Below are 21,954 nucleotides of genomic sequence, written 5' to 3' on the forward strand. Positions count from 1 at the left end.
TGTACTATAACTTTGCCCTTAGTGTTTAGATCCTCCTGCCAACAACCACAGTTGGAACAGTGATGTTTGCTGAAATGACTGCAATGTCACAGTTTCCAATGCACACAGACAAGGCTCTCATCCAGGTGAATTGGCAGAGTCTTTCTACCTCGGCATAACTTTCTGAGAAGTGCAGTTACTAGTTAATAGAGATATGCTGGGTGCCAAAAATAGCTAGAGGCATCAAATCAATATGAAATATTACCCCGCAAGTCTGATGTATGCACAGCATTGCAATGGAGTCTTTTTCCAGCCCTTTGGTCTGTTGAGTAAAGAGTAGAAGTGAGAGGTCACTTAAGGAAATGGGTGACGCCGCCCCAGGCTCAGCTCCAACCACATGAAGATTATTTCTAATGGCTGGGTCTGTGTATCCCTAGACGACCCAGTCTGGACACATTCTTTGCCGGCTCACTGCAAAAGTCCATGTCTGACTAGTCCTGTACTGTAGTTTAGATGGGAAGATATTTTGGAGAGAAAACCTAGACCTGTAACCTATTAAGAGAAATACTGTCAGCACATTGAAGAAAAAGAACAAGCGGCATAAAACATATGTAACTTGAATTGCTCTTAGTGAAGGCACACTATAAACATTGTAAAAAAAGGTCAAATGGCATTGTTCTTATTACAAAGTATGACCATAATATACAAAAGTAAAATTTACTTAAAGGAATAATCCCTAGAGATTGGGTTCATTGTTAGTTCAGACTGATTGACATGGCGCTGATCCAGACTAAACACCATGTCCAGAGCTTTCTAGGAAAGGCTGGCTGCTAGTCCACTTATTTTCACTGTGCTGTAGACAGCTGAAACTACCCACTGGGAACATCAATTCAACGTGACATGGAAACAACAATGATTCAACCAGTGTGTGCCCAGTGGGTAATGTTCCCATTTCTCATCTAGGCAGGCTGTGAGAGAGAAGACAGGGCTGTGAACCATCATAGAGGTCCATCCTGTCAATCATTGATGTAATCCCGCAGGGAAGATGAGACATTTGATTATAAGGACACAGATAAAAAGTCAATTCTAATCCAAGGTTAATTCATTGTATGTGTTTGCATATATTGTTTAAATATTCACACTTATCTTCTCGATTAAACTTACTGAGAAGTTCCACCTGATATTTCAGGATCTTGTCAGTAACATTTCTGGTGATCCTGTTACTTTGCAAATGGCGCTGTGTAAACATGCAATTGCTCAGAAACAACCATCGGCTGATGTTTAGAATTCTAGCAGTTCTGTGTAAAACACAGGGTAGGAGTCCAAGCTCTAGACCCCTGTTTAGTTCTGACTAAACCCCCCCAACCCTCACCCCTTCGGGCTGTGCCTTCTGAGAATCTGTCACTGCTGCCTGCGGACGGCGCAGATGGAGTAAGGCAGCGGCTGCAGTGTCATGCCCAGTTTGGGGGTGAGGCTTGGCACTGTGCCGGGAGGGAACTGCAGGTGGAAGCGCTGCAGCATGGTGGTGAAGAACAGGAACATCTCCATCCTGGCCAGATGCTCGCCCAAACAGTGACGCTTCCCTGAGGACAAACCACACAACATGGATTGACTTTTGTGAAGATCATGTCATACTTTGTATCATTTACTCTACTCAGAGGAGGCTGGTGAAGGGAGGACTGCTTGTCGTAATGGCTGACATGAAATCCATTCCAGCCATTACAATGAGCCGTCTGCCGATTTTAGTGACACTAGCTACTACTGACTACTGTTTTCCAGTGAACAGTCAACCAATACAACATATCTATTGTACTCAATGTATCTGTTAAGTGATAGTAAAGGTCCTATACTATCACTGTTATCAGCTGTGTAGTGTTTATCGTTTTAGCATATAGGTTAATCCAATGATATGATATGGCTGGGAAAAGGTTTACACTTGCATACACAGCGTAACTTGAGCAATAGAGCGAACCACATGTATGGGTGGTATGACTGAGAGGATTTGTTTTGTTTGAACTGACATGGTGGTGTTTTTCTGTCTTAGCAGTACTTTCCTTTATTAATGGCAGCGTTGTAGTCTGCAATAGCCCCAGGGACAGGCTTGCTCACCAGTCTATTAATTAAGTGCTCAAATAGATTACTGGGCCTTCATACCAGAGAGACTCTATCTTTTATTACATTTGACTCATTGTAGGTAAAATGAAATGAGATCATAGCTGGGTTATACGGTTAAAGACATGCTCCGGTACTTTGGCGACGAAGAAAGTATTTTTCAATGTGTAGTTCATACATGCATAATCTATGAGCAGAATTACTGTCTTACCTCAATTAGACACGAAATCCCTAGTTTGAAGCTGTGCTGTGTTATTTTCTCTACATTTCCCTCCATGTGGGCCAGCACCCGAGCAATTTGAGTTCTAGCCAATGAGCTTTGGCCTCTCACATTTGAGTGACAGGTAGCAAGAGGGCTGACTAGCATTATCCAATGAGGTTGCAGGGCGGGCCCAGCTCAGTGGACACAGTACAGAGAGAGAGAGAGCAATGACGTGGTGCACATATCTGCACATATGTGACGTAGTATGCGATATTCGGGGACCACGTTTGGGTCATGAGTGCTACTTTCAGAACTACTGCCTAAAAAGTATACAAACATACAGAAGAATCTCTAATATATTGGAATTTCATGCCCATGATGACTATTAACCCTGTTTTTAAGCATTACCATTTAGATTAGGCAAGAGGAGAGGAATTCAAGTCAGAGGGTGTGTACAGTATGTGTGTGAGAGTCTGTGCTACTCTCTTTGGGGGGCTAAAAGTGGAAAGAAGCCAGACTCACCCAGAGAGAAGGGTAGGAAAGCTTCCCGTCTGACAAAGTTTCCATTGCTGTCCAGGAAGCGATGTGGTGAGAAGGTTCCAGGGTCGCACCAGTACTTCTCATCAAAGTGCACAGAGTACAGGTTGGTGATGACCATGGTGCCTTTGGGGATGTTGTAGCCGCTCACCAGTGTGTCCTGAGTGGTGGCGCGGAAGATGCCCAGGGGCACGATGTTACAGAAGCGCAGGACCTCATGTAGCACTGCTTCCACATAGGGCATCCTCTTTTTGTCCGCCAGCGAGGGGGACTTCTCACTTCCCAGCACACTGTCCAGCTCTGTATGCACCTTCTCTACACAGAGGAAACACCAGCAGCAAACTGTCAATACCTTTATCACAATGTTCTATCTTTTATTTATTTGTATTTTTATTTCACCTTTATTTAACCAGGTAGGCTAGTTGAGAACACCTTTATTTAACCAGGTAGGCTAGTTGAGAACACCTTTATTTAACCAGGTAGGCTAGTTGAGAACAAGTTCTCATTTGCAACTGCGACCTGGCTAAGATAAAGCATAGCAATTCGACACACAACAACACAGAGTTACACATGGAATAAACAAAACATACAGTCAATAATACAGTAGAACAAAAGAAAACAAAAAGTATATATACAGTGAGTGCAAATTAGGTAAGTTAAGGAAATAAATAGGTCATCGTGGCGAAGTAATAACAATATAGCAATTAAACACTGGAATGGTACATCGGCAGAAGATGAATGTGCAGGTAGAGATACTGGGGTGCAAAGGCTTCCTCAACTCTTGTCTAGTATCTACAGACACACTGAGTGTACAAAACATTAAGAAGACCTTCTTAATATTGAGTTGCACCCCCTTTTGCCCTCAGAACAACCTCAGTTTGTTGGGGCATGGACTCTACAAGTTGTTGAAAGCATTCCACAGGGATACTAGCCCATGTTGACTCCAATCCATAATAAAGCGCTGCTCTGGCTTCTTAACAATACTATCAACAAGGCAGATCCTACAGGCCCTAGGTTTGTCACACCTAGACTACTGTTCAGTAGTGTGGTCAGCTGCCACAAAGAGGGATTTAGGAAAATATCAGTTGGCTCAGAACATGGCAGCATGGGTGGCCCTTAAAAGTACACAGAGAGCTAACATTAATGATGTGCATGTCAATCTCTCATGGCTCAAAGTGGAAGAGAGATTGACTTCTTGACTATTTGTTTTTGTAAGAGGTGTTAACAAGCTGACACCCACAAGACATGCCACCAGAGGTGGGGACTCTCTTCAGAGTCCCCAAGACCAGAACCGTACTACATAGAGCCATGACAACATGGAACTCTATTCCACATCAGGTAACTGATGCAAGCAGTACAATCAGATTTAAAACACAGGGAAAAAAGACCTTATGGCACTGTGAAGAGAGACACATGTTATATATTTTTTTACCTTCATTTAACTCGGCAAGTCAGTTAAGAACAAATTCTTATTTTCAATGACAGCCTAGGACCAGTGGGTAAACTGCCTGTTCAGGGGCAGAACGACAGATTTGTACCTTGCCAGCTTGGGGATTTGAACTCGCAACCTTTCGGTAGCCAGTCCATCACTCTAACCTCTAGGCTACCCTGCCACCCTGATATGCATACAATGTTATATGTTATATTGTTATATAACAATTATTGTTATATAACAATTATTATATAACAATTATATATTATTATTAACAATTATATGACAATTATATGAATACATTGTTACATTGTCATATGGTGGTATTAAACATTTTGTATTGTAGATATGTAGTGGTGTAATAATGTTATATGATGCACTGTTTTATATTTTATTTTATATGTCATGTAAGTGCTTTAATAGGTTTGGACCCCAGGAAGAGTAGGGGATCCCTAAAAAATACAAATACAAACCCTTCCCACAGTTGTGTCAAATTGGCTGGATGTCCTTTGGATGGTGGACCATGCCTACAATACACAGGAAACTGTTGAGTGTGAAAACCCCCAGCATCGTTGCAGTTCTTGACACAAACCGGTGCGCCTGGCACCTACTACCATACCCCGTTCAAAGGCACTTAGATATTTTGTCTTGCCCATTCACTCTCTGATTGGCACACATATATAGTGGCAAGAAAAAGTATGTGAACCCTTTGGAATTACCTGGATTTCTGCATAAATTAGTCATCAAATTGGATCTGATCTTCATCTAAGTCACAACAATAGACAAACATAGTGTGCTTAAACTAATAACACACAAATTATTGTATTTTTCTTGTCTATATTGAATCATCATTTAATCATTCACAGTGTAAGTTGGAAAAAGTATGTGAACCCCTAGGCTAATGACTTCTCCAAAAGCTAATTGGAGTCAGCTAACCTGGAGTCCAATCAATGAGACGAGATTGGAGATGTTGGTTAGAGCTGCCTTGCCCTATAAAAAACACTCACAGAATTTGAGTTTGCTATTCACAACTAGCATTGCCTGATGTGAACCATGCCTCGAACAAAAGAGATCTCAGAAGACCTAAGATTAAGAATTGTTGACTTGCATAAAGCTGGAAAGGGTTACAAAAGTATCTCTAAAAGCCTTGATGTTCATCAGTCCACAGTAAGACAAATTGTCTATAAATTGAGAAAGTTCAGCACAGTTGCTACTCTACCTAGGAGTGGCCATCCTGCAAAGATGACTGCAAGAGCACAGCGCAGAATGCTCAATGAGGGTAAGAAGAATCCTAGAGTGTCAGCTAAAGACAGAAATCTCTGGTACATGCTAACATCTCTGTTGACAAGTTTACGATACGTAAAACACTAAACAAGAATGGTGTTCATGGGAGGACACCATGGAAGAAGCCACTGCTGTCCAAAAAAAACATTGCTGCAAGTCTGAAGTTTGCAAAAGTGCACCTGGATATTGTGCGGACAGATGAAGCTACAGTTGAGTTGTTTGGAAGGAACACACAACACTATGTGTGGAGACAAAATGCACAGCACACCAACATCAAAACCTCATATCTCAACTCTAAAGTATTGTGGAGGGGGTTCATCAAGACATTTTGCAGGAGAATGTAAGGCTATCTGTCTGCCAATTGACGCTCAACAGAAGTTGGGTGATGCAACAGGGCAACGACCCAAAACACAGAAGTAAATCAACAACAGAATGGCATCAACAGAAGAAAATATGCCTTCTGAAGTGACCCAGTCAGAGTCCTGACCTCAACCCGAGATGCTGTGGCATGACCTCAAGAGAGTTCACACCAGACATCCCAAGAATATTGCTGAACTGAAACAGTTTTGTAAAAAGGAATAATCCAAAATTCCTCCTGACCATTGTGCAGGTCTGATCCGCAACTACAGAAAACGTTTGGTTGAGTTTATTGCTGCCAAAGGAGGGTCAATGTTACGGTTTTCTGTATGGGAAGGAGAGTCGGACCAAAATGCGGCGTGTAGATTACGATTCATGTTTAATGACAAAACACACTAAACACAAACACTACAAAACAATAAACTTAATGAACGTAACGAAAACCGAAACAGCCTATACTTGTGTAAACTAACACAGAACAAGGACACTAAGGACATAAGGACAATCACCCACGAAACACTCAAAGAATATGGCTGCCTAAATATGGTTACCAATCAGAGACAATGATAAACACCTGCCTCTGATTGAGAACCACTCCAGACAGCCATAGACGATGCTAGATACCCCCACTAAGCCACAAACCCAATACCTAACAAAACCCCAAGACAAAACACACCACAATAAACCCATGTCACACCCTGGCCTGACCAAATAAATGAAGACAAACACAATATACTTCGACCAGGGCGTGACAGAACCCCCCCCCCCCCCCCCCAAGGTGCGGACTCCCGGACGCACACGCGTCTGTCCATGGTGGCGGCTCCGGCGCGGGGACGTGGACCCCACTGTATCAAAGTCTTAGTCCCTCCTCCTCGCGTCCTTGGATAGTCCACCCTCGCCGCCGACCATGGCCTAGTAGTCCTCACCCAGAACCCCACTGGACTGAGGGGCAGCTCGGGACTGAGGGGCAGCTCGGGACTGAGGGGCAGCTCGAGACTGAGGGGTAGCTCGGGACTGAGGGGTAGCTCGGGACTGAGAGGAAGCTCAGCACTGAGAGGAAGCTCAGCACTGAGAGGAAGCTCAGGCAGGTGGTTGGATCTGGCAGATCCTGGCTGGCTGGAAGCTGGCAGCACTGAGAGGAAGCTCTGGCAGGTGGCTGGATCTGGCAGATCCTGGCTGGCTGGCGGTTCTGGCAGATCCTGGCGGATCTGGAAGAGTCTGGCCGACTGGCGGACGTGGAAGAGTCTGGCCGACTGGCGGACGTGGAAGAGTCTGGCCGACTGGCGGACTTGGAAGAGTCTGGCCGACTGGCGGATCTGGAAGAGTCTGGCCGACTGGCGGGTCTGGAAGAGTCTGGCCGACTGGCGGATCTGGAAGAGTCTGGCCAACTGGAAGAGTCTGGATCTGGAAGAGTCTGGCCGACTGGCGGATCTGGAAGACTGTCTGGAGTCTGGCCGACTGGCGGATCTGGAAGAGTCTGGCCGACTGGCGGATCTGGAAGAGTCTGGCCGACTGGCGGATCCTGGCAGACTGACGGATCTGGCTGCTCCATGCTGACTGGCGGCTCTGGCTGCTCTGGCTGCTCCATACTGACTGACGGCTCTGGCTGCTCCATGCAGACTGGCAGCTCTGGTGGCTTCTTGCAGACTGGCAGCTCTGGCGGCTACTTGAAGACTGGCAGCTCTGGCAGCTCCATGCAGACTGACAGCTCTAGCTGCTCCATGCAGACTGACAGCTCTGGCTGCTCCATGCAGACTGGCAGCTCTGGCTGCTCCATGCAGACTGGCAGCTCTGGCTGCTCCGTGCAGGCTGGCAGCTCTGGCTGCTCCATGCAGGCTGGCAGCTCTGGCTGCGCCATGCAGACTGGCAGCTCTGGCTGCTCCATGCAGAATGGCAGCTCTGGCTGCTCCATGCAGAATGGCAGCTCTGGCTGCTCCATGCAGACTGGCAGCTCTGGCTGCTCCATGCAGACTGGCAGCTCTGGCTGCTCCATGCAGACTGGCAGCTCTGGCTGCTCCATGCAGGCTGGCAGCTCTGGCTGCTCCGTGCAGGCTGGCAGCTCTGGCTGCGCTGAACAGGCGGGAGACTCCGGCAGCGCAGGAGAGGAGGAAGGCTCGGGCAGCGCTGGAGAGGCGAGGCACACTGTAGGCCTGATGCGTGGTGCTGGCACTGGTGGTACTGGGCCGAGGACACGCACAGGAAGCCTGGTGCGGGGAGCTGCCACCGGAGGGCTGGTGCGTGGAGGTGGTACTGGGTAGACCGGACCGTGCAGGCACACCAGTGCGGTGAGGTGGAATAGCCCGCACTGGGCTATGCAGGTGAACCGGGGACACCGTGCGCAATGCTGGTGCCATGTAAGCCGGCCCAAGGTGACGCACTGGGGACCAGATGCGTAGAGCCGGCTTCATGGCATTTGGCTCGACGCTCAATCTAGCCCGGCCGATACGCGGAGCTGGAATATACCGCACCGGGCTATGCACCCGCACTGGGGACACCGTGCGCACCTCAGCATAACACGGTGCCTGCCCGGTCTCTCCAGCCCCCCGGTAACCACAGGAAGTTGGCGTAGGTCTCCGACTCTCGGGCTTCCATCCGCGTTGCCGTGCTGCCTCCTCATACCAGCTTCTCTCCGCTTTCTCCGCCTCCAGTTCTTCCTTGGGGCGGCGATATTCTCCAGGCTGTTCCCAGGGTCCTTCTCCGTCAAGGATCTCCTCCCAAGTCAATTTCTCCAAATAATGCAGCCTTTCCCACTGCTGCTGTTGCTGCTGCTGCTGCCTCTGTTGCTTCTCCTGCCTGTTGACATGCCGCTTGGTCCTGTTGTGGTGGGTGATTCTGTTACGGTTTTCTGTATGGGAAGGAGAGTCGGACCAAAATATAGCGTGTAGATTACGATTCATGTTTAATGACTAAACACAAACACTACAAACACTACAAACACTACAAAACGTAATGAACATAATGAACGTAATGAACGTAATGAAAACCGAAACAGCCTATACTTGTGTAAACTAACACAGAATAAGGACAATCACCCACGAAACACTCAAAGAATATGGCTGCCTAAATATGGTTCCCAATCAGAGACAACAATAAACACCTGCCTCTGATTGAGAACCACTCCAGACAGCCCTAGACTATGCTAGATACCCCCACTAAGCCACAAACCCAATACCTAACAAAACCCCAAGATAAAACACACCACAATAAACCCATGTCACACCCTGGCCTGACCAAATAAATGAAGACAAACACAATATACTTCGACCAGGGTGAGACAAGATAGCTAGGCACGTTGGACCGAGTATGGCATTGTGATAATAAAACATAAAAAGAACATCCATCTCATCATTGCAGTTACAGTGTCATATGGACACAGAGGACATCAAACTTATTTTTAAAGCTTCCCAGAGAGGACGTCGTTTGTATGGGCAGAGGCAACTCATTCCATTCTGAGGCTCCAGTATACAAGAAAGTTCTACGCTGAATAGGTGCCTAATGGACCCTATTCCGACTACACTACTGAAAGAGCTACTTCCTGTGCTTGGCCCTGCTATGTTGATCATAATAAACAGCTCCCTATCCTCCGAATGTGTAACAAACTAGCTAAAAAAAGCCTTTCCTGAAAAAGCCAAACCTTGACACGGAAAATGTAAAAACTATCGACCTATATCAAATCTCCCATTCCTCTCGACATGTTTACAAAAAGCTGTTGTGCAGCAACTCGCTGCCATCCTGAAGAAAAAATAATGTATAGTCGTGGCCAAAAGTTTTGAGAATGACACAAATATTAGTTTGCTGCTTCAGTGTCATTGATATTTTTGTCAGATGTTACTATGGGATACTGAAGTATAATTACAAGCATTTCATAAGTGTCAAAGGCTTTTATTGACAATTACATGAAGTTGATGGAAAGAGTCAATGTTGACCCTTCTTTTTCAAGACCTCTGCAATCCGCCCTGGCATACTGTCAATTAACTTCTGGGCCACATCCTGACTGATGGCAACCCATTCTTGCATAATCAATGCTTGGAGTTTGTCAGAATTTGTGGGGTTTTGTTTGTCCACCTGCCTCTTGAGGATTGACCACAAGTTCTTAATGGGATTAAGGTCTGGAGAGTTTCCTGGCCATGGACCCAAAATATCGGTGTTTTGTTCCCCGAGTCACTTAGTTATCACTTTTGCCTTATGGTAAGGTGCTCCATCATGCTGGAAAAGTCATTGTTCATCACCAAACTGTTCCTGGATGGTTGGGAGAAGTTGCTTTCGGAGGATGTATTGGTACCATTATTTATTCATGGCTGTGTTGTTAGGCAAAATTGTGAGTGAGCCTACTCCCTTGGCAACGCCACACAAGAATGCTCTCAGGATGCTTTACTGTTGGCATGAAACATGACTGATGGTAGCGCTCACCTTGTCTTCTCAGGGCAAGCTTTTTTCCCGGATGCCCCAAACAAACGGAAAGGGGATTCATCAGAGAAAATTACTTTATCCCAGTCCTCAGCAGTCAAATCCCTATACCTTTTGCAGAATATCAGTCTGTCCCTGATGTTTTTCCTGGAGAGAAAAACACCCTTTTTTTAAGCTTCCTGTCTGTTATTGGAACTCAACCAGCATGACAGAGTGATCTCCAGCCTTGTCCTCGTCAACACTCACACCTGTATTATTAATGAGAGAATCACTGACATGTCAGCTGGTCCTTTTGTGGCAGGGCTGAAATGCAGTGGAAATGTTTTTTGGGGATTCAGTTCATTTGCATGGCAAAAGGGACTTTTCAATGAATTGTAATTCATCTGATCACTCTTCATAACATTCTGGAGTATATGCAAATTGCCATCATACAAACTGAGGCAGCAGATGTTGTGAAAATGTATATTTGTGTCATTCTCAAAACTTTTGTCCACGACTGCATAGGAAATGCTCAAGTCTGGTTTTAGACCCCATCATAGCACTGAAACGGCACTCTTGAAGGTGGTAAATGACCTTTTAATGGCATCAGACCAAGGCTCTGCATCTGTCATCGTGCTCCTAGACCTTAGTGCCGCTTGTGACACTATCACCCCATTCTTTTTAAGAGATTGGAAACCCTCTGGTCTACACGGACAAGTTCTTGCCTGGTTTAGATCTTATCTGTCGGAAAATATATAATTTACTCTCTTTGGATGATTTGTCCTCTCACAAATCAAAAAAAAAGTTTTGGTGTTCCTCAAGATTCCATTTTAGGACCATTTTTATTTTCACTATACATTCTACCTCTTGGTGATGTCATTCGGAAACACAATGTCAACTTTCACTGCTATGCGGATGACCCACAGCTGAACATTTCGATTAAACATGGTGAAGCCCCAAAATTGCCTAACCTGGAAGCTTGTGTTTCTGGCATAAGGAAGTGGATGGCAGCAAATGTTTAACTTTTAAACTCGGACAAAACAGAGATGCAAGTTCTAGGTCCCAAGAAACAAAGAGATCTGCTGTTTGACCTAAAAATGAATGTTGATGGTTGTACAGTTGTCTCAAAAATGCGGCGGACATCTGAATTGCTCTGGACTCTCTTTTGATGAACATATTAAGAATAATTCAAGGGTAGCTTTATTCCATTTTCGTAACATTGCAAATATCTGTAACTTTGTACAAAAATGATGCAGTAAACTAATCCATGCTTTTGTAACTTTTAGATTAGACGACTGCAATGCTCCACTCTCTGGCCATCTGGATAAAGCACTAAATAATGTTCAGTTAGTGCAAAATACAGACCACCATAGTGCCTGTACCCAAGAACACTAAGGTAACCTGCCTAAATGACTACTGACCTGTAGCACCCACGTCTGTAGCCATGAAGTGCTTTGAAAGGCTGGTCATGGCTCACATCAACACCATTAACCCAGAAACCCACTCCAATTTGATCAAGACAAATGAGATGATTGTGGACTACAGGAAGGATTAAATGACTTTCTTGACAACAAGGTTGATGAAATCCGAGCAAGGGTAGCATTCCAGAGGGACATCAGAGACTGTAGCGTTCTTTGCGTCACGGAAACATGGCTCACTGACCAGACGTTATCGGAGTCGGTGCAGCCAGCTGGTTTCTCCACGCATCGCGCTGACAGAAACAAACATCTTTCTGGTAAGAAGAGGGGTGGGGGTGTATGCCTTATGGCTAACGAGACGTGGTGTGATCACAAAAACATACAGGAACTCAAATCCTTCTGTTCACCTGATTTAGAATTCCTCACAATCAAATGTCGACCGCATCATCTACCAAGAGAATTCTCTTCGATTATAATCACAGCCGTATATATTCCCCCCCAAGCAGACACATCGATGGCTCTGAACAAACTTTATTTGACTCTTTGCAAACTGGAATCAATACATCCTGAGGCTGCATTCATTGTAGCTGGGGATTTTAACAAGGCTAATCTGAAAACAAGACTGCCTAAATTGTATCAGCATATCGATTGCGCAACCAGGGCTGGCAAAACCTTGGATCATTGCTATTCTAACTTCCGCGACGCATATAAGGCCCTGCCCCGCCCTCCTTTTGGAAAAGCTGACCACGACTCCATTTTGTTGATCCCTGCCTACAGACAGAAACTAAAACAAGAAGCTCCCACGCTGAGGTCTGTCCAACGCTGGTCCGACCAATCTGATTCCATACTCTAAGACTGCTTCCATCACGTGGACTGGGATATGTTTCGTATTGCGTCAGACAACAACATTTACGAATACGCTGATTCGGTGTGCGAGTTCATTAGAACGTGCATTGAAGATGTCGTTCCCATAGCAACGATTAAAACATTCCCAAACCAGAAACTGTGGATTGATGGCAGCATTCGCGTGAAACTGAAAGCACGAACCACTGCTTTTAATCAGGGCAAGGTGACTGGAAACATGACCGAATACAAACAGTGCAGCTGTTCCCTCTGCAAGGCAATCAAACAAGCTAAGCGTCAGTATAGAGACAAAGTAGAATCTCAATTCAACGGCTCAGACACAAGTATGTGGCAGGGTCTACAGTCAATCACGGATTACAAAAAGAAAACCAGCCCAGTCACGGACCAGGATGTCTTGCTCCCAGGCAGACTAAATAACTTTTTTGCCCGCTTTGAGGACAATACAGTGCCACTGACACGGCCTGCAAAACGAAAATATGCAGACTCTCCTTCACTGCAGCCGAGGTGAGTAAAACATTTAAACGTGTTAACCCTCGCAAGGCTGCAGGCCCAGGCGGCATCCCCAGCCGTGCCCTCAGAGCATGCGCAGACCAGCTGGCTGGTGTGTTTACGGACATATTCAATCAATCCCTATCTCAGTCTGCTGTTCCCACATGCTTCAAGAGGGCCACCATTGTTCCTGTTCCCAAGAAAGCTAAGGTAACTGAGCTAAACGACTACCGCCCCGTAGCACTCACTTCCGTCATCATGAAGTGCTTTGATAGACTAGTCAAGGACCATATCACCTCCACCCTACCTGACACCCTAGACCCACTCTAATTTGCTTACCGCCCAAATAGGTCCACAGACGATGCAATCTCAACCACACTGCACACTGCCCTAACCCATCTGGACGAGAGGAATACCTATGTGAGAATGCTGTTCATCGACTACAGCTCGGCATTTAACACCATAGTACCCTCCAAGCTCGTCATAAAGCTCGAGACCCTGGGTCTCGACCCCGCCCTGTGCAACTGGGTACTGGACTTCCTGACGGGCCACCCCCAGGTGGTGAAGGGTGGCCCGTCAACACTGGGGCCCCACAACGGTGCGTTCTGAGCCCTCTCCTGTACTCCCTGTTCACCCACGACTGTGTGGCCACACACGCCTCCAACTCAATCATCAAGTTTGCGGACGACACAACAGTGGTAGGCTTGATTACCAACAACGACGAGACGGCCTACAGGGAGGAGGTGAGGGCCCTCGGAGTGTGGTGTCAGGAAAATAACCTCACACTCAACGTCAACAAAACTAAGGAGATGATTGTGGACTTCAGGAAACAGCAGAGGGAACACCCCCCTATACACATCGATGGAACAGTAGTGGAGAGGGTAGTAAGTTTTAAGTTCCTCGGCGTACACATCACAGACAAACTGAATTGGTCCACCCACACAGACAGCATCGTGAAGAAGGCGCAGCAGCGCCTCTTCAACCTCAGGAGGCTGAAGAAATTCGGCTTGTCACCAAAAGCAGATGCACAATCGAGAGCATCCTGGCGGGCTGTATTTTTGTTTTACGAGGCAAGTCAGTTAAGAACAAATTCTTATTTTCAATGACGGCCTTGGAACAGTGGGTTAACTGCCTGTTCAGGGGCAGAACGACAGATTTTGTACCTTGTCAGCTCGGGGATTTGAACTTGCAACCTTTCGGTTACTAGTCCAATGCTCTAACCACTAGGCTACACTGCCATATCACCGCCTGGTACGGCAACTGCTCCGCCCACAACCGTAAGGCTCTCCAGGGGTAGTGAGGTCTGCACAAAGCATCACCGGGGGCAAACTACCTGCCCTCCAGGACACCTACACCACCCGATGTTACAGGAAGGCCATAAAGATCATCAAGGACAACAACCACCCGAGCCACTGCCTGTTCACCCCGCTATCATCCAGAAGGCGAGGTCAGTACAGGTGCATCAAAGCTGGGACCGAGAGACTGAAAAACAACTTCTATCTCAAGGCCATCAGACTGTTAAACAGCAACCACTAACATTGAGTGGCTGCTGCCAACACACTGACTCAACTCCAGCCACTTTAATAATGGGAATTGATGGGAAATGATGTAAAATATATCACTAGCCACTTTAAACAATGCTACCTAATATAATGTTTACATACCCTACATTATTCATCTCATATGTATACGTATATACTGTACTCTATACCATCTACTGCATCTTTATGTAATACATGTATCACTAGCCACTTTAACTATGCCACTTTGTTTACATACTCATCTCATATGTATATACTGTACTCGATACCATCTACTGTATGTTGCCTATGCTGCTCTGTACCATCACTCATTCATATATCTTTATGTACATATTCTTTATCCCCTTACACTTGTGTGTATAAGACAGTAGTTTTGGAATTGTTAGTTAGATTACTTGTTGGTTATTACTGCATTGTCGGAACTAGAAGCACAAGCATTTTGCTACACTCGCATTAACATCTGCTAACCATGTGTATGTGACAAATAAAATTGTATTTTATTTGATACATCAAGCTTGTGACTACACACTCATTGGATGCATTTGGAGTTTGGTTTGGTTGATTTTGGGTTATGAATGATGGATGATGACTGGAGTAATTTTATTTCTAATTCATGATATCCCTAATCATGGTAGCATCCACATTAATGTAGCTGCGTTCAAAAACACATTTTATTCTTGCTTACAATAAAAGTCTCTACGAAATTACACAATACATTGTCCACCATTCACTTCCTATTGGGCCAAGCATAATCCGAAACACAACCAAAACAAGTTGTAAATGCATCCAACAATTTTTTAAAGTCACAGCTTGATGGTAGTCATTGTGTGCAAGGAATATGGGACCAAATACTAAATAATTTACTACATTAAAACACTATAAGTGAACTTGTCCAAATACTTATGATGTCTTCAAATGGGGGGGATTAACTACATTAGCTACATGCTTTCATTTCTAAACGGTAAAACAGATAATATATATATATATATTTAAATAAATAACAATACCCTCAAATAAAAGGTGACATTCTGTACTGTCACCTAATATTAAATATTTGATCTCAAATCTAAAATTGTTGTCACATTCTGACCCTAGTTATTGTGTTAATTGTTTGTTTTAGTTGGTCAGGATGTGCGTTGGGTGGGCATTCTATGTTTTGTGTGTCTAGGTTGTTTTTCTGTGTTCGGCCTAGTATGGTTCTCAATCAGAGGCAGGTGTCGTTAGTTGTCTCTGATTGAGAATCATACTTAGGTAGCCTGGGTTTCACTGTTTGTTTGTGGGTGATTGTTTCCGTGTCTGTTTCACCACACAGGACTGTTTTGGTTTTCACATTTATTGTTTTGTATTTTTGTAGTGTTCTCAGTTATCGTCTTTATTAAAGATGTTTAACACGAACCACGCTGCGTTTTGGTCCTCCTCTCCTTCAGCGGAAGAAAACCGTTAAGTATAGAGACACATTTACAATTGTAGCTTCACTGTTCGAGGGGAGGGAGTGTATACCTTTGTACAGTTGAATCTATACCTTAGTTATCTAACGTATGCAAATAAAAGTTGCTGTATATTATGGCTTGGTGAAAGGTTAAATAAAGACAAGGCAAGTCCCTTTACTGGACACCAGAGGAGAAGAGGAGAAAGAAAGACCAGAACCGTTGAAACTGAGCTTAATAGGCCTCATCTGAAAATAGATGAATAGAACAGGACAGGAAGAGATAGAGGGCGTTGTGGAGGTCTCATGCAGCACTTAACATGATGAGACCTAAGTAAGGGTGCTATAAGGCCTGAGTAAGGACAAGGCAGGGTGCTATGAGGCCTGAATGAGGACAAGGAAGGGTGCTATGCGGCCTGGGTAAGGACAAGGCAGGGTGCTATGAGGCCTGAATTAGGACAGAGCAGGGTGCTATGAGGCCTGAGTAAGTACAAGGCAGGGTGCTATGAGGCCCAAGTGTGGATAAGGCAGAAGACTTGATGCTGAGGCCTACTGTGCTCTTTTTATTTTATTTATTTTTTATTCTATTTTTTCTTATTTTCAATGACGGCCTGGGAACAGTGGGTTAACTGCCTGTTCAGGGGCAGAATGACAGACTTGTACCTTGTCAGCTCGGGGGTTTGAACTCACAACCTTCCGATTACTAGTCCAACACTCTAACCACTAGGCTACCCTGCCGCCCTATAAGGCAGCACACTGACCTTGAATGTTGGGGTAGAGGGCCATGTAGAGCATAGCCCAGCGTAGGGTGTTGGTGGTGGTCTCCGTGCCCGCGATGATGAGCTCGCCCACAGAGTAGATTAGGTTCTCCTTGGAATACGGGGTGCCCAAGTCGCCAGCACTCTTGTCCAACTTGTTCAGATAGTCATCGATGTAGTGGCGCGGGAAGTTGCACACTCTGCCCTTTGAGAAGCGCCTGATGATCTGCTCCAGGAAGTTATAGACCTTGGCTGCGTTGCGGAACAGCTTCTGGTGCTTTCCGAAGGGGAGGTACTCGATCCATGGGAAGGCGTTATAAAGGAAGGCCCAGCCACTGACGGCCAGCTCCACATTCTCACTGAAGATCTCGATCATGTGCTGGAAGTCACAGTTGTCGTACGTGAAACGCTCGCCGAAGATGATGAGGTTGGTGATGTTGGACACAGCATTGGTCACCAGGTGCTTTGGGTTAAAGGGTTTCCCTTTGTGTTCGTCGATGGCATCCACGAAAAACATGCACTCTTCCAAGATCTTCTGGTCGAGGGGCATTTGAAAACTTCCAAAGTAACGAAAGGAGTTGCTGGCCAGTTGACGATGTTCAATCCATCCGTTGCCAAATTTAGCATTCAGAAGTCCTGAGAAGGAAGATATTGAGATTAGTTCTGAGCATGTGTGAAGATACTAAATATTATTCTCAGGATAGGTGGACCTATTTTCATCTCAATACCATCAAATAGCCTAGAGTTCGATAACACCAAACTTGTATTTGCATATAATAACTAATAACAATATAACAATGTCATAATGTCCATATTCAGAATACATTATAACTGACTTTCTTACCTCCCATTTTTGTCATTTTCATAAATAAAGGCAGCGATGGCCGGTCAGAAAAGACATCACCCTGGTGGTACAGGCATTCTCTGATGGCATCATATCCATTCAGAACCACTGCTGAGTAGCCTCCCAAATCAAGACTGAAAATCTGAGATAAAATACTTGAATAAATAGACATCCAAAATTATATGCCATATATTTCCCTAAATATGTTTAATTTTGGATCTTAAAAAAAAGTAGACTATAGTCCAGTATGGCATAACATCTAAACTGCAAATTATCTAAAATCAGCAAAAAAAGAAACATTCCTTTTTCAGGACCCTGTCTTTCAAAGATAATTAGTAAAAATCCAAAATAACTTCACAGATCTTCTTTGTAAAGATTTTAAACACTGTTTCCCATTCTTGTTCAATTAACCACAAACAATTCATGAACATGCACCTGTGGAACAGTTGTTAAGACATTAACAGTTTACAGACGGTAGGCAATTAAGATCAGTTATGAAAACTTAGGACACTAAGAGGCCTTTCTGCTGACTCTGAAAAACACCAAAAGAAAGATGCCCAGTGTCCCTTCTCATCTGCGTGAACGTGCCTTAGGCATGCTGCAAGGAGGCATGAGGACTGCAGATGTGGCCAGGGCAATAAATTGCATTGTCCATACTGTGAGATGCCTAAGACAGCGCTACAGGGAGACAGGACAGACAGCTGATCATCCTCGCAGTGGCAGACCAAGTGTAACAACACCTGCACAGGATCAGTACATCCTAACATCACACCTGCGGGACAGGTACAGGATGGCATCAACAACTACCCGAGTTACACCAGGAAGCACAATCCCTCCATCAGTGCTCAGACTGTTCGAAATAGGCTGAGAGAGGCTGGACTGAGGGCTTGTAGGCCTGTTGTAAGGCAGGTCCTCACCAGACATTGCCGGCAACAACGTCGCCTATGGGCACAAACCAACTGTCACTGGACCAGACAGGACTGGCAAAAAGTGCTCTTCACTGAGGACGTTTTTTTTTTTGCTGAGTTTATTTGGCTAGTCCAAAGATAGGAAAGTAGCTCTCGCTCTATTTGCCGAGGCATGCTGACTAAGTGGATATTCGCCATTTTTTTAGAAACCCTGCTAGCGCAGCTGGAGCCTGCCATAATAAATTTGCGAATAGTGAGCCTCTTTTGTTCAGTTTTCGGAGCTTTTTATAGGCTGACGCATAGGTTGACATAGGGTCAAGAATTGAGCGTCCACCCTAACTAACCTTTGACACATTTAGGAATTATGGTATGTGTGTGTTCCCGGATTATTATTTTTTACCTTTATTTAACATGGCAAGCCAGTTAAGATCAAATTCTTATTTACTATGACTGCCTACCGGGGAACAGTGGGTTAACTGCCTTGTTCAGGGACAGAACGACAGATTTTTACCTTGTCAACTCGGGATTCGATCCAGCAACCTTTCGGTCACTGGCCCAATGCTCTAGCCACTAGGCTACCTGTCACCCCATTACAAATTTTATTTCGCACAGTTTTTTCACCAGTGAAATTAAAGCGACTGAGATCCTGTTCTGGAATGAAAAGCGCGATATAAAATACATCTATTGTAATGCAAAATTAATAAATGAACACTCAACATGCTAAACCGCAAGAGTTAAACCGGTTTGAGCAAAAGAAGACTAGCCTACATGGGGGTGCACACAAGTAGCCAACACAAAAATATGCCTAGGTTTAGTCAAGCCACTTTGACACAATAATTTAAGTACCGTACCTGCCCATGGATTTCACTCTGTTTCTTCATAAAGACGTGCGGTTCTGTTGCTAGAGACATAATGTTCCCTATGACAGGGATAGGTGACGGTCCAGGAGGGAATCCTCGGGGTCTCCTCTGCTTCACAAGCTGTCGGATCAGCAAAAGAACAATAAGGGAAATAAATAAACTACACAGACATAAGAAAGCCTGTCCGTGCGACAATTCTGAGACTAGAGATGATAACTGAATTAATACCATTTTTCTATCTCTAACTTTGCTTTCTGGACTAAGCTCTCCTCTGTGAAAGAGTTATGTAGGCTATATCATCTTGCACATGTTTATATTCCCTGCCTCTACCCAATAGGATGCTTCTCCCTCTACAAGGAAAATAGTTATGTAGGCTATATCATCTTGCACATGTTTCTATTCCCTGCCTCTACCCAATAGGATGCTTCTCCCTCTACATGGCAAAGATTGGCTGGAAGTTTAGCTGTAATGACTATCGATGAACTTTGATCAGCCTTCGATCAATTCTAGCAATCAACAAATCGTGATTCTGCTATTTCTGAGGATTTGATTTCCCAATGATGATTTCTGACCATTTGTTGACATGCAGCATAACTTGCCGGCCAGCTGGCACCACACAGATCAAGTTGGTAATTTAAAAGCTTTATTTCGTCATCGCGGATCCAGCTTGGTCTCATAGACTAGACATATCATAGTAAACGAAACCCCCGGGACACTCAAAACAGCATGATATATTACATTTGTTATGGTTACATAATCCAGACTTTTACTTAAGGCAAAAACGAAAGTCAGAGTAGATAATTAGCAACTTTGCAACTACTTACTACTTTTTAGCTACTTTCCAACTAGCATGTTAGCTAACCCTTCACCTTAACCCTAAGCTTTAACCTAACTCCTAACCCTAACGTTGGCATTAGCCACCTAGCTAAAGTTATCCACAACAAGTTGGAATTCATAACATGTCATATGTGTTGCAAATTCGTAACATATTGCATGCATTGCAATTCGTAACATATCATATGAAATGGATGATGGAGAGTCACAAATTAATAGATACCATACCAAACCTAACATCATACTAATTTGTGTGTCTTGGAATACGGATTTTTTATTTACAGTGTTACGTCTACCCCTGAGTTCAAATTGGCTGATCCCATTGTCATATCATACTTTCTATGTGAGTGTCTTCTATCTAGATAAATTGCATTGTGCTGCCAAAGCAAGGTTCATGTTTGATTGATTCAAGAGAGCTATTTCTATAACTCATAGCCTAATGCTGTATAATAATAAAATACAATATTTATTTCAAATTCATGTGATATAACACAGTTATAACAGTTATAATACATAGGCCTAACCTATAACACAATTTTAAAAGACCTAGGTCATGGGGTAAAACATGTCCTTGTCTGCATTAGGATATATACTGTAGTTCACCCTATACTGTGTTGTTGCATTAAGATATATACTTTGTCCTTTACAGTGTTGCTGTATTAGGAGATAAACTTTGCCCTATACTGTGTTGTTGGAACACAGTATAGATCAATCACTTTCTTTACAATTGTGCCATTCTGTCTGGGCTGTATTTCTTTTGGTAGGCTAAACCAGCACCTGTATGTAGTCTGGGTTGTACATTAAGAGTATTACAATATAAAGATGATTGTCTTTCCCCAAGTGTCCCACTTTAGTGTCAGTCATTAAAGCAAACAACTTGCAACTTGCAAGCAAATGTGTAGAATGTCTCTGTCATATCATGTAAAATAATCGCAAATTATTACAATAGCAATGCGCGTGCTATATGGCACATTTCTTCCTACATTAACCTCCTGAGTGGCTCGATACACTATAATGAACCTTGTCGCAGCCCTTTGGAGCATCGAGAGAACCTGAGGACATCTCCAGTGGTGTATAGTAATTAAGTAAAAATACTTTAAAGTACTACTTAAGTAGTTGTTTTGGGTATTTGTAGTTTACATTACTATTTATATTTTTGACAACTTTTACTACATTACATTATTAAAGAAAATATTGTACTTTTTACCCCATACATTTTCCCTGACAACCCAAAGTACTCGTTACATTTTGAACGCTTAGCAGGACAGAACATTTTTCTAATTCACCCACTTTTCAAGAGAACATGTGGTCATCCCTACTGCCTATGGTCTGGCGGATTCACTAAACACCAATGCATCTTTCATAAATAATGTGTGAGTGTTGGCTATCCCCCCCGGGTATCCGTACATTTAAAAATACATCTACAAAATGGTGCCGTCTGCTTTGCTTCATATAAGGAATTTGAAATGATTTATACTTTTACTTCTACTTTTGAGACATAAGTATTTTTTAGCAATAACATTAACTATTGATACTTACTCAGGTAGTATTTTACTGGGTGACTTTCACTTTTACTTGAGTAACTTTCTATGAAGGTATCTTTACTTTTACTCAAGAATGACAATTGGGTACTTTTTCCACCACTGCAAGTCTCCAACAGGTCACGTTGGGGTGTGGAAGGAAAGCCTACTGAGCCATTTCAATGAAATACCACACATTTCTC

General features: G+C 44.1%; 1 protein-coding gene across 1 annotated transcript; it reads right to left on the bottom strand.

The window, feature by feature from the left end:
• Positions 1 to 1,344: 1,344 nt before the first annotated feature.
• Positions 1,345 to 19,711, bottom strand: LOC135557827 (vitamin D 25-hydroxylase-like). The gene is made up of 5 exons (XM_064991471.1): positions 19,389 to 19,711; positions 17,630 to 17,771; positions 16,789 to 17,421; positions 2,816 to 3,145; positions 1,345 to 1,562 (listed from the first exon to the last, which is right to left on the bottom strand). The coding sequence occupies exons 1-5, from the start codon at positions 19,626 to 19,628 to the stop codon at positions 1,381 to 1,383; spliced, it is 1,527 nt and encodes a 508-aa protein (XP_064847543.1). The 5' UTR covers positions 19,629 to 19,711; the 3' UTR covers positions 1,345 to 1,380.
• Between the last annotated feature and the right edge of the window lie 2,243 nt (positions 19,712 to 21,954).

This window comes from Oncorhynchus masou, chromosome 2 (assembly GCF_036934945.1).
Source record: "Oncorhynchus masou masou isolate Uvic2021 chromosome 2, UVic_Omas_1.1, whole genome shotgun sequence".
Lineage (NCBI taxonomy): Eukaryota > Metazoa > Chordata > Actinopteri > Salmoniformes > Salmonidae > Oncorhynchus > Oncorhynchus masou.

Bases quoted from the DNA above. Each gene is read 5' to 3' on its own strand.
- LOC135557827 (XM_064991471.1), bottom strand. From the start codon at position 19,628: ATGGTATTAATTCAGTTATCATCTCTAGTCTCAGAATTGTCGCACGGA. The intron at 17,772-19,388 runs GTACGGTACTTA...ATTTTATCTCAG, and splicing joins AGAGTGAAATCCATGGGCAG to ATTTTCAGTCTTGATTTGGG. The intron at 17,422-17,629 runs GTAAGAAAGTCA...CTTCCTTCTCAG, and splicing joins GAAAATGACAAAAATGGGAG to GACTTCTGAATGCTAAATTT.